The sequence below is a fragment of the Scyliorhinus torazame genome, chromosome 27 (genome assembly GCF_047496885.1).
Source record: "Scyliorhinus torazame isolate Kashiwa2021f chromosome 27, sScyTor2.1, whole genome shotgun sequence".
Taxonomy (NCBI): domain Eukaryota; kingdom Metazoa; phylum Chordata; class Chondrichthyes; order Carcharhiniformes; family Scyliorhinidae; genus Scyliorhinus; species Scyliorhinus torazame.
The window spans coordinates 9,283,211-9,295,708 of NC_092733.1; the positions used below are offsets into that span (position 1 = coordinate 9,283,211).

Below are 12,498 nucleotides of genomic sequence, written 5' to 3' on the forward strand. Positions count from 1 at the left end.
ACTCTGTCTTCCTGTTATTCCTTCCAAAATGAATCACCTCACACTTTTCTGCATTAAACTCCATTTACCACCTCTCAGCCCAGCGCTGCAGCTTATCTATATCCCTCTGTAACTTGTAACATCCTTCCGCACTGTCCACAACTCCACCGACTTTAGTGTCATCTGCAAATTTACTCACCCATCCTTCTACGCCCTCCTCCGGGTCATTTATAAAAATGACAAACAGCAGTGGCCCCAAAACAGATCCTTGTGGTACACCACTAGTAACTGGACTCCAGTCTGAACATTTCCCATCAACCACCACCCTTTGTCTTCTTCCAGCTAGCCAATTTCCGATCCAAACTGCTAAATCTCCCTGAATCCCATGCTTCCGTATTTTCTGCAGTAGCCTACCGTGGGGAACCTTATCAAACACTTTACTGAAATCCATATACACCACATCAACTGCTTTACCCTCATCCACCTGTTTGGTCACCTTCTCAAAGAACTCAATAAGGTTTGTGAGGCACGACTTACCCTTCACAAAACCGTGTTGACTATCTCTAATCAAATTATTCCTTTCCAGATGATTATACATCCTATCTCTTATAAACCTTTCCAAGATTTTTCCCACAGCAGAAGTGAGGCTCACTGGTCTATAGTTACCGGGGTTGTCTCTACTCCCCTTCTTGAACAAGGGGACAACATTTGCTATCCTCCAGTCTTCTGGTACTATTCCTGTAGACAAAGGTGACTTAAAGATCAAAGCCAAAGGCTCAGCAATCTCCTCCCTAGCTTCCCAGAGAAGTTCTGAGGAACAAAGGGACCTTGGCGTGTTTGTCCAGAGATCTCTGAAGGCAGAAGGGCAGGTTAATAGAGTGGGAAAAAGGCATATGGGACACTTGCCTTTATCAATCGAAGCATAGATTACAAAAGCAGGGAGGTCCTGTTGGAGTTGTGTAGAACATTGGTGAGACCACAGCTGGAGCACTGTGTGCAGTTCTGGTCGCCACATTATAGGAAGGATGTGATTGCGCTGGAGCGGGTGCAGAGGAGATTCACCAGGATGTTGCCTGGGATGGAACATTTAAGTTATGAAGAGAGGTTGGATAGGCTTGGGTTGTTTTTGTTGGAGCGGAGAAGACTGAGGGGGCGACCTGATCGAGGTGTACAAGATTATGAGGGGCAGGGGCAGGGTGGATAGGGAGCAGCTGTTCCCCTTCGTTGAAGGGTCAGTTACGAGAGGACAGAAGTTCAAGGTGAGGGGCGAGAGGTTTAGGGGGGGAATTGAGGAAAAACCTTTTTTTAAATAAATTTTGAGTACCCAATTCATTTTTTCCAATGAAGGGGCAATTTAGCGTGACCAATCCACCTACCCTGCACATCTTTGGGATGTGGGGGTGAGACCCACACAGACACTGGGAGAATGTGCAAACTCCACACGGACAGTGACTCAAGGCCGGGATTCGAACCCGGGTCCTCAGCGCTGCAGTCCCAGTGCTAACCACTGTGCCACGTTCCGCCCGGATAAACCTTTTTGCCCAGAGGGTGGTGACGGTCTGGAACGCACTGCCTGGGAGGGGGGGTAGAGGTGGGTTGCCTCGCATCCTTTAAAAAGTACCTGGAAAGGCGGCAGGGTGGCGCAGTGGGTTAGCCCTGTTGCCTCAAGGCGCCGAGGTCCCAGGTTCGATCCCAGCCCCGGGTCACTGTCCGTGTGGAGTTCCCACATTCTCCCCGTGTCTGCGTGGGTTTCGCTCCCACAACCCAAAGATGTGCCAGGCTAGGTGGATTGAACACGCTAAATTGCCCCTTAATTTACCTGGGACAGTGACACAATGCTGCTGTCATCGTTAATGGCCTCGTCCACAATGAGTCGGTTTGGCCGATGTTTCTGCTGAAGAATGGCGGTGGACACATCCTCTGGCTTTGTGCTGTTGGAAATCAGAAGGACAAAGGGGTTAGTCGGCTGTGGCTGCAACCCTCCGTCGCCCCCAGCTGGTAGGAATAAGATGCGCGGGAGGATACAGGGGCGTGCGCCGGAAAGGATCGAGGGGATGGAGGGATTGGGTTATCGGTGCAGCCAGGGGAAGCGGTGGCGTAGTGGTGCCGTCACTGGACTAGTGACCCAGGCACCCTGGGTCCCAGGTTCGAATCCCACCACGGCAGATGGTGAAATTTGAATTCAATAATAATCTGGCAATAAAAGTCCAGTGATGACCATGAAGCCATTGCTGATTGTTGGAAAAACCCATCTGGTTCACTAATGCCCCTTTAGGGAAGGAAATCTGCCGCCCTTACCCGGTCTGGCCTACATGTGACTCCAGACCCACACAGAGATGCGGTTTGCCCCTTAACTGCCCCACTGAAATGGTCCAGCCGGCCACCCAGTTCAAGGGCAATTAGGGATCTGCAACAAATGCTGGACCCAGACAGCGACTCCCACATTCCAAAAATGAAAAAAAAAAGGCCAATGATTCTTTTCTTTCAAAGAGTCAACAATGGCTCAAACGGCTTCCTACGCAGCACGAGGAGTGCAAGCCGGGCATATTCTCACAATAATAATCTTGTTAATAGTAATAATAATAATCTTTCTTAGTGTCACAAGTAGGCTTACATTAACACCGCAATGAAGTTAATGTGAAAAGCCCCTAGTCGCCACATTCCGGCACCTGTTCGGGTACACAGAGGGAGAATTCAGAATGTCCAATTCACCTAACAAGCACGTCTTTCGGGACTTGTGGGAGGAAACCGGAGCACCCGGAGGAAACCCACGCAGACGCGGGGAGAACGTGCAGACTCCGCGCAGACAGTGACCCAAGCTGGGAATCGAACCTGGGAACCTGGTGCTGTGTAGCAACATTGCTAACCGCTGTGCTACAGAGAGAAGGCCGTGAGCTGATGGGATGGTTGTATTTTAGGGTTCTAAAGGGGCCAGTCGAAAGAAAACGACCTTTTCACCTTGTGCCACAGCCCGGAGTTCACAACCAATCTGCTGACACAAATATTTCACCAAATGGAACCGGAACCAGTTCTCCAGCGAGGTAGCGCATTGATTCATTCAAGTTAAAAAAAAATTTTTTTTTTTTTTTTTTTTAAAAATCAGAAAATTTGAAAACTTTGGGTTCCTTATGAATAGTTTGAGTCATTTTGTGCGGTGCGTGGGGATTAAAGGAACAGTTGACTTCAGACCTGCCAATCCCCACCTCTGGGGGGTTTACCTACTTCACGTCCGGTCCTGTAGTGGACTCATTGCTGAGAAATTGATCACTGTGAACTCTTGAATTGTACGGCATGAGACTACCAGGATGGTTAGAAGGTGAACTCAGGGGCGGCACGGTGATGCAGTGGTTAGCACTGCTGCCTCACGGCGTCGATGTCCCGGGTTCGATTCCGGCTCTGGGTCACCGTCTGTGTGGAGTTTGCACATTCTCCCCGTGTCTGCGTGGGTCTCACCCCCACAACCCAAAGATGTGCAGCGTAGGTGGATTGGCCACGCTAAATTGCCCCTTAATTGGAAAAAAAAGAATTGGGTACTCTAAATTAAGAAAAGGTGAACTCAGTGGACCCTGATCTTCAGCTTTTTAATCTGGTGTCCCTGTATGAACACTTGTGAATAAAGGGATCGTTCAATGAACTGTCAACTAGGCCAAAGCAGAGTGTAACAAAATGACCAGTGGGAGAGCCTGTCTGACTGATAACCACACTATTGGACTATAATGTGATTCGCTCACTTATCACATACATCACTCGGCGGGATCTTAAACAGGAAGCAGACTTTCTAATTCGACCGTAATACGTGGTCGGCACGGTGGGGTCAGCACTGCTGCCACCCAGTGGCAGGGAGACGGGTTTAATTCCGGCCTTGGGTGACTGTGTGGAGTTTGCACATTCTCCCCGTGTGTGCGTGGGTTTCCTCCGAGTGCTCCGGTTTCCTTCCACTGTCCAAAGATGTGCAGGTTAGGTGGAATGGCCATGCTAGATTGTCCTTTAGTGTCCAAAGATGTGCAGGTTAACCAGGGTTGCAGGGATGAGGCTGGGGGATGGGTCTGGGTAGGGTGCTCTTTTGGAGGATCGGTGCAGACTCGATGGGCCAAATGGCCTCCTTCTGCACTGTAGGAAGTCTATGATTCAGGTCTTCAAAGAGCTGCTGTTTCCCACCCACACCCCATCATGTCCACGGTAGGAGAGAAGGTTGGGCCAATACTCCCTGGAGTTCAGAAGAGAGGGGATCTTACTGTAATGTGTAAGGTTCTGAGAGGGTTTGACAGGGTGGATGCTTGAAGGATGTTCCCCTTCTCGGGCCAAGCCTACAACTAGGGGGCTCAGTTTAAAAGTAAGATGTCTCTCAGTTAAGACTGAGCTGAGGAGAATTTTCTCTGAGGGTCGTGAGTCTGTAGAATTATCCCCCCTCCAGAGAGCAGGAGCTCGATAGGGAAAACCAGGAATTCTTGGGAAATGACTGGCACAGATCTGAACTGGTCTTGGATACCTTAAAAAGGAACTCCGGTTTGGACCAGTACCAGTCAGCATGTACCAGGGTTACCTGGGACCTCAGGGGTTAAGTTCCGAGGAGAGATTACGCACATTAGGCCTGTTTTCTCTAAAATGTAGACGGTTAAGGGGTGATCTGATCGAAGTATTCAGGATATGAACAGGAAAAGCCAGGATGGATAAAGATAAACTACTTCCAATGGTTGGAGATTCTAAAACTAGGGGGCACAGTCTAGAAATGAGGGCCAGAGCGTTCAGGAGAGATGTTAGGAAGAAATTCCTCACTCAAAGGGTGGCAGAGGTTTAGAACTCTCTCTCTTGATCGGTCAGTTGTTAATTTTAAATCGGAGATAGATTTTTGTTCGGCAAAGAGATTAAGGGATATGGAGGGAGGCCACAGGCCTGCCATGATCTCAATGAATGGCAGGACAGGGTTGGAGGGGCCGAATGACCTACTCCTGTTCCTATGCTCCTATTTATCCAGTTTTGCTGTTTTTTCCTACCGCGTGAGTTAAGACAGAGTTTTGATTGATAAAGGAATCAAAGATTATGGAGGATAGACAGGAAGGTTAAGGTCACAGCCAGACCAGCCATTAATGAGGGGCCGAACAGTGTCACCCAGTTCCTCTTCCAGAAGACCAGAAGACGTAGGAGCAGAATTAGGCCATTCGGCCCATCGGGCCTGATCCGCCATTCAATCATGGCTGATATTTTCTCATCATTCCCTATGATCCTATGGTTTCGGAGGTTGCCCAATGAGTGCTAGGCAGACAAATCCAAGAGACAGAACTTGATTTAAACTTTCCTGAATATCGTGTTCCTATCACTGCGAATGTTGAAGCAGGCAGTCGCTGTTTAAACACAGAAAGCCCAGCTGACAATTCGCGCCCAGCAAGTTCATTAAAAAAAACCAGATAGTCTGCAGACTTTGAGATATTGGTTGGGGTGGATATTGGCCGGGAAAGCCGTCAGTTCTGTTATTCGGGTCTGAGGGAGGTATGACTGCGTGAAAATAACTGTCCACGGTATAAACATCTTGCAGTAAGCATTGAGACATTTCGGGGACTAATAACGTTTCACATAGGGATGGGAGTCTTTCTAATTATGCCAATGAAGTCACGATACCGGAGGGATCACTAATGTTCAGTCTACTCACAAAGTGGTTAAAAAAAATTACAGTCATTTCCCTTCCAGTTTTCTCCTCTGGAGGTGCTGACTCATGCCGACCGTGCATTTGTACATAAAGCCTCGAGCAACTTTGGCACTCTTGCTGCGGGAGGTCAGGCAGTGAGTGATGCTCGGCTAATGAATACCGTTCCAGGGAAAGTCCCAAACAACCTGGGGATCCTTTCTCCCGAAGTGAAAGTCTGGGGTATGACCTCAGAGGTCTCTAAGGCTACGGAAGGGGTTTAATTGGATAGGGAGTGATTAATCTAAAACTGAAGGCCAGTGATCCAAAGGCAAGGGTTATGGACAAAGATTAGGGTCACTGGGGTGTTTGCACGGCTCTTTCAAACCACCAGCCCAGGTTCAATGGGCAGAGCGGCCTTCGTTTTGGGCTGGGTCGACAACAGATCAAAAATAGAACTACCCAGAGAGTGGTGTGAATGTGGAAATCTCTGCAAAGAGGGGTTGAGTCCCGTAGATGCTTCAAAGGGGCAGCAAAGAGGGGGGAAAAGGGGAATAGAAGGATATGCGATATGGAAACAGGAAGTGCTGGAAAAAGGCAGCAGGTCCGGCAGTATCTGTGGAGACAGAAACAGAGTTAACGTTTTGAGTCATTTGTGACTTATTAGACGAGGCGGGGAATATGCCTCGGGGCAGTCCGGTGGCACGGAGGGTCAGCACTGCCTCACAGCGCCAGGGTCCCAGGTTCGATTCCAGCCTCGGGTCACTGTCTGTGTGGAGTCTGCACGTTCTCCCCCGTGTGTGCGTGGGTTTCCTCCGGGTGCTCCGGTTTCCTCCCACAGCCCAAAGATGTGCGGGTTAGGGTATCGGTTACAGGGATAGAGTGGGGAACGGGATCGTGGACATGGGCAGAGTGCTCATTCTAAGGGTCATGTCATGATATGCAAACATGCAACCAATGAACACTCAGAACAGGACACATCCAATGGGCAGTCAGGACACTCAGAGGCGGCATCACCACAAGGGGGCATGACATAAACACTATAAAAGGGATGAGGCACAGTCACACCCTGCCTCTTTCCCCAGACAGACATCTAGAGAGTTAGACAGGGTTGATCAGCAGCATCACACCCCAGCACACGGCTTAGAGCGAGCTGCTACAGTTAGACTGAGTTACTACAGTTAGATTAGCAGAGAGTCAAACTCATTTGAGAACCGTGTTAATAGTTCAATAAACACGTTGAACTCATTTCAGAGTCTGGAGCATCCTTTAGTTAAGACTGCATCAAGTAGCAACCTGTGTTGTCCGAAGCAGCACACAACAGGTCGATACAGAGTCAATGGGCCAAATGGCCTCCTTCGACACTGTGAGGATTCTGTGATCAAAATATAAGAGCAGCGAGGTTATGATGGAGCTGTATAAAATGTTCATTAGGCCAGTCTCGTGTACTGAGTGCAGTTCTGGTCGCCATACCATAGGAAAGATGTGATTGGACTGGAGAGGGTGCAGGGGCGATTGCCTGGGCCAGGGCGTTTCAGCTATGGAGCGAGGCTGGGCTTGTTTTCCTTGGAGCAGAGAAGGCTGAGGGGGGGGGGGGGGGAGGGGGGGGGGGGGCCTCATTGAGGTGTTCAAAACTATGAGGGACATAGATAGGAAAGAACTTTTCCGATTGGCAGAGGAATCAATAACCAGGGGGCAGAGATTTAAGGTCAGGGGTGGGAGATTTAGAGGGGATGTGAGGAAAAACCTTTGACCTAGAGGGTGGTGGGAATCTGGAACTCGCTGCCTAAAAGGGAGAGAGAGAGGTGGGGACCCTCACCACATTCAATAATTATTTAGATGAGCACTTGAAACGTAGCACGCAAGGTGAAGTGCTGGAAAATGGAATTAGAATGGATAGGTGCTTGGAAGGCGCAGACACGATGGGCCGAGGGCTTTTTGTGTGCTGTGGATCTCGATGACCCCCTCAGGGATATGACCTGGGGGTGAGATGGAGACTCGAGTGCGGCATAAACACCAGCGTTGACCAAACGACTCTGAAAACACCCTGTGTCATTCCAAAGTTGCACAATAAGTGAATCAATATCCCACTGGCCTACTACCGAAATGACACTGCTAGGCCTTGGAAACAGCTCATTTGTATTATCGCTCAGCCCAGGCAAATAGGGCCGGACAAGGGGAGGGATTACTGAAAAGACATTTCATTTAAAAAAACACACACTCACACAGAAAAATGGCTGTGAATTTTGCTCAGTTTTTTGTTTCAAGGTGTCACCCCAAGGACAGAAAAGATACATACATTTTATATCTCAAACAAAAGCGCTGATCACCACCCCCACCCCACCCCTGAGGGGGTGGTGGAAATCAACAGCAACTCTGATTACAGCATGTGACTCCTGCTCCAGATCAGAGCACACGAGAACAAACTTTGCCCCTCGAACCGCGAATAAAAGGCAACAAATATAATTTAACTTTACCAAATTTCACTGACTTAAGAGACCCGGCGAGCAGTCCCAACTTAAGTCTCCATCCAGCTCGCTCACTTCAACAACACTGCGGCCAATTAAGTTCCGTCTAACAACGCATTCTAAAAGTCATGAACTCATTAGCACTCATTATTATTATTATGATTTTAAATCATTAAGGTTTAAAATATCACAGGCAATATCCGTAAAGGTCAGCTCTTTTATTCGGTGAGGTTTGAACAGAAAATAGCAATAGCCTGACGAGCAAAAAAGCCAAAAATAACTGTAAGCTGGAATACGTACTCTCCTGATTTTGGCATGATGATTTATTTGAACGGACGCGCAGTAGGGTTTCCAAGCTCCTTAAAAAATCGTCCTTCCCCCTTTTTTTTGTGTGTGTGTTGTGTGTGTGTGTGGAGCTCGCACTGTTCTGTCCCTCGCTCTGTCTCTATTTCTCTGCCGTTGCCGGAGCTGAAATGTCAGATTGCTTGGTGCTTAAGTCACAATCCGCTCTGGATGATCCATTCTCCAGCTGCACTCAGCTTGTGTCGGCCAACTCCCCTCCCCCTTCCCTTTTCCCAACAGCCAGGCATCCCTGTCAGCACTTGATAGACACACAGGAAGACAAATAGAATCAGAGCAATGGCCCACTTCTAATTGTCAGCTCTTTTCTTTGGAAAAAAAAATTACCAACACGTTATTCTGGGCTTTGCACTATCTCTCTCTTTGCTACCCCCCCCCCCCCCCCCCCCTATGTTTGCGTTGCATATTAGACGGGGTCCTATAGGCCGACCCAGTGACTGACGGCAATTGTGATTGGTTGGTATTTGTGAACAGTAGAATCCCTACCGTGCAGGAGGAGGCCATTCATCCCATCAAGTCTGCGCCGGCTCTCCGAAAGAGCACTCAACCCAGGCCCACTCCCCAGCCCAATCCCCACCTAACCTGCACATCTTTGGAAACTAAGGGGCAACTCAGTGTGGCCAATCCACCTAACCTGCACATCTTTGTGACTGCGGGAGGGAAGCCCAGGCAGACACGGGGAGAACGTGCAAACTCCACGCAGAGTCACCCGAGGCCGGAATCGAACCCGGCTCCCTGGCGCTGGGAGGCAGCGGTGCTAACCACTGTGCAATAGAATTTGGAGATAAGTGGGAACCCAAATGTTGGAAAACATCGATTACTGTGGAGAGCGAATTAAAAACCGAGCCACTTTTCACACACGTTCACTTTGACGTGTAAAATTCCGTTCACTCCAGTCCTCCTCCACTGCCCCTATCGCAAATTAGATCCACAACTTTGGCCTCCTAATAGAATAGCAGGGCTGGGTGAATGTTTTCCTGCTTCAGTGGGATTTATACCATGTGTGTCGTTCACATTCATGATAGCGGTTCAGTTTCCTTGTGGATCCGGAGCTGACACACTTTTAGCAAAGATAGACCTTAAACCCTTTTGGAACATCTGTCAGCAAACCAGTCACCCGCCTCCCCTCCATTTCGTAGTTTTAAATCACCCACCTTTGACCAAGTTTTGTCATCTGTCCTAATATCTCCTTTGGCTTGGCCTTGGTGTCCATTTTTGTGGGGTTATGGTCCACTGTAGTGGGCCCTAGAATGGGATGTTTTGCCGTGTCAAAAGCCCTTAATATGTGTTATTCAACCTCGCCCCTCGTCTGAGGTGTGGTGACCCCCAGGTTAAATCACCACCAGTCAGCTCTCTCTCAAAGAGGAAAGCAGCCTATGGTCACCTGGGACTTTGGCGATAGTTTTAAAATACCTGTATTTCTCTGGGTTTTCCTGTTATTTTCACTTCTTCCTCTCCACTCGTGTCTTTATGGAACATCCCATGTGGACAACAAGGCTTAACTGTACTCTGGATTTTATCCTATCCTTCTTCCTTCCATGTGGACAGCACTCCAGTAGTTAGCACTGTTGCTTCACAGCTCCAGGGCCCCAGGTTCGATTCCCAGTTTGGGTCACTGTCTGTGCAGAGTCTGCACATTCTCCCCATGTCTGCGTGGGTTTCCTCCGGGTGCTCCGGTTTCCTCCCACAGTCCAAAGATGTGCAGTTTAGGTGGATTGGCCATGCTAAATTGCCCCTTAGTGTCCAAAAGGTTGGGTGAGGTTACTGGGTGGATAGGGTGGAGGCGTGGGCTTAAGGAGGGTGCTCTTTCCAAAGGCTGGTGCAGACTTGATGGGCCAAATGGCCTCCTTCTGCACTGTAAATTCTATGATTTCTAATACCAACATTTGACAACTGTTACCTCTTCCTGGCCAGCTGAAGCTTTTTCTTTGTGCTTCCGCTCCCCTCCTCCAATGCCTTTCCGAATAGTCAGCCTCCAGTGGTCACAGCTGTCAGCCACGGTCTCCCAGTTGTCAGTGTCCAATGTGCGCCATCTTCATAGCTCGCTTCCAGACGTCCTAGTTTCCAATTCCCCGTGAAGTCTTTGGTTATATGGCCGTCATCCGACCGGGGAACATGGTCGAGCAACAAGTGTACGCTGACGGAATTAGCACATCCCGTTGGTCTGTGAGATGGTGACCTTATCCTCGCTAAACCCATTTGCCACGCAAGATGCTCGCTGAGGCCAGAAACACTGGAACTCCCAACCAAAGCCCCTCCATCTCCTTGAAGTTCCAAGTACACCACACGGGAAATAGAAGCAGGAGTAGGCCACTTGGCCCTTCAAGCCTATCCGGCCAGTCAATGTTATCATGGCTGATCTCTGCCGGCCTCAACTCTGTTATTGCGCCATTTCCCCATCGCCCTCTACTCCTCGGTCTATCACGCATTTATTCACCCCCCCCCCACTTCAAAGACTTCTAACGATGACGTTGAGCTAGTGCGGGAGAGGGGTGGTGTGGGGTGGTGAGGTTTTGTTATGCTCTGGAAAACTGGGGAGGAGGGAGTTGATGTGATTGTCGGTGAGGACAAAAAACATGGAAGGTAATAATAATAATCTTTATTAGTGTCACAAGTAGGCTTACATCAACACCGCAATGAAGTTACTGTGAAAAGCCCCTCGTCGCCACAATCCGGCGCCTGTTCGGGTACACGGAGGGAGAATTCAGAATGTCCAATTCACCTAACAAACACGTCTTTCGGAACTTGTGGGAGGAAACCGGAGCACCCGGAGGAAACCCACGCAGACACGGGGAGAACGTGCAGACTCCGCACAGACAGTGACCCAAGCCGGGAATCGAAACCGGGACCCTGGTGCTGTGAAGCAACAGTGCTAACTGCTGTGCTACCGTTCCGCCCATAAGGTGGCGTCGGCATTAGTGGAGTTCCAGCATGCTCAGTCCTTTGTCAGCACCGACCTGATTGCTTCCGTAGACATCCTGCACAATATCGTGACGTCCAGCAAGATGATGAAGAGGAAGATGTTGAGGAGCAGAGCATTCTGGAGCTGCAGCGGTGTGAGGGGTCTCTGAGCCTAAACAGGACAAGCAGCAGAACTGTGGGGGACTACTGCAATACCATTTCTAAATTCGATCAGTAAAGTCAAGTCTGTTCGATTGGTTCGGTCTTTGCTTGGGGAAAAAAAGAATGTCGCGGTGGCAGTGTTTGGGACTGTTTCCAATCCGACCGTGGGTCACTATCGGGTGTGGAGTTTGCACTTTCTCCGTGGGTTCCCTCCCACAAGATGTGCAGGCTAGGTGGATTGACCACTTAATTGCCCTTTGGTGTCTAAAAGATTATGTTGGGTTACAGGCATAGGGGGGGGGGGGGGGGGGGGGGAGAGGGGGGGGAGGTGGGCCTAGGTCGGGTGCTCTTTCAGAGGGTCGGTGCAGACTCGATGGGCCGAATTGCCCCCTTCTGCACTGCAGGGATTCTATGATCCAGCCTCCACCACTCTCCGGGGCAGAGAATGCCAGACATTCACCACCCCCTGCGAGATGAAATTTCTACGCACCTGAAGTTTTAAATGACCCACCCTTTGTCTTGGAGCTGTGTCCCCTTGTTCGAGACTCTTCCAACCGGTGAAAACATCTCCCCATCTACCTTGTCAAACCCCCTCAGGGGTTTGAATAAGGTCACCGCTCACTTTTTTAGTCGTCTTTAATACTTACATCTTTGACCATGTTAAAGGTCAGCTGTCCTGACCTCCCCTTGTGTGACTCAGTGTCAGGTTTCACCTGGTGATATTTGGTTTGGAATGTAGGTGCAAGCTGTTGCTATCATTGGATAGTTTCCACAGCACAGACACAAGAGGGCCCTGGAAGATGGTGTGAACACACCGAAGATAATGGATGAAAGTGACTGAAATGGGTAACCCTTGAGACTAGGACAGTCTCCTGGACAGATGGTACAAGAGATACAAAAAAAAAAAAAACACACCAGAGACGCTTAGCAAACACTGCAGGATGACGGAAAACCTGCTTCTTGCAATCTTCCACAAAGGGATGGGATGAAAATTCTCAGGGCCTGGCC

General features: G+C 49.4%; 1 protein-coding gene across 4 annotated transcripts in view; it reads right to left on the reverse strand.

Annotated features, from left to right (window-relative positions):
- LOC140403188 (transitional endoplasmic reticulum ATPase-like) overlaps nt 1-8,676 on the reverse strand; it is a 50,395-nt gene extending 41,719 nt beyond the window's left edge. Inside the window, exons 1-2 of one of the 4 annotated variants that reach the window (XM_072490926.1) lie at nt 8,368-8,676; nt 1,799-1,910 (exon numbers count right to left, since the gene is read on the reverse strand). In XM_072490926.1, the coding sequence (XP_072347027.1) occupies nt 1,799-1,910; nt 8,368-8,384 (129 nt within the window). In that variant the 5' untranslated portion in view covers nt 8,385-8,676. Of the gene's footprint in view, nt 1-1,798; nt 1,911-6,061; nt 6,081-8,076; nt 8,096-8,367 lie in introns of those variants that run through there. The other 3 variants (XM_072490922.1, XM_072490923.1, XM_072490924.1) reach the window with 3 other exon arrangements.
- Between the last annotated feature and the right edge of the window lie 3,822 nt (nt 8,677-12,498).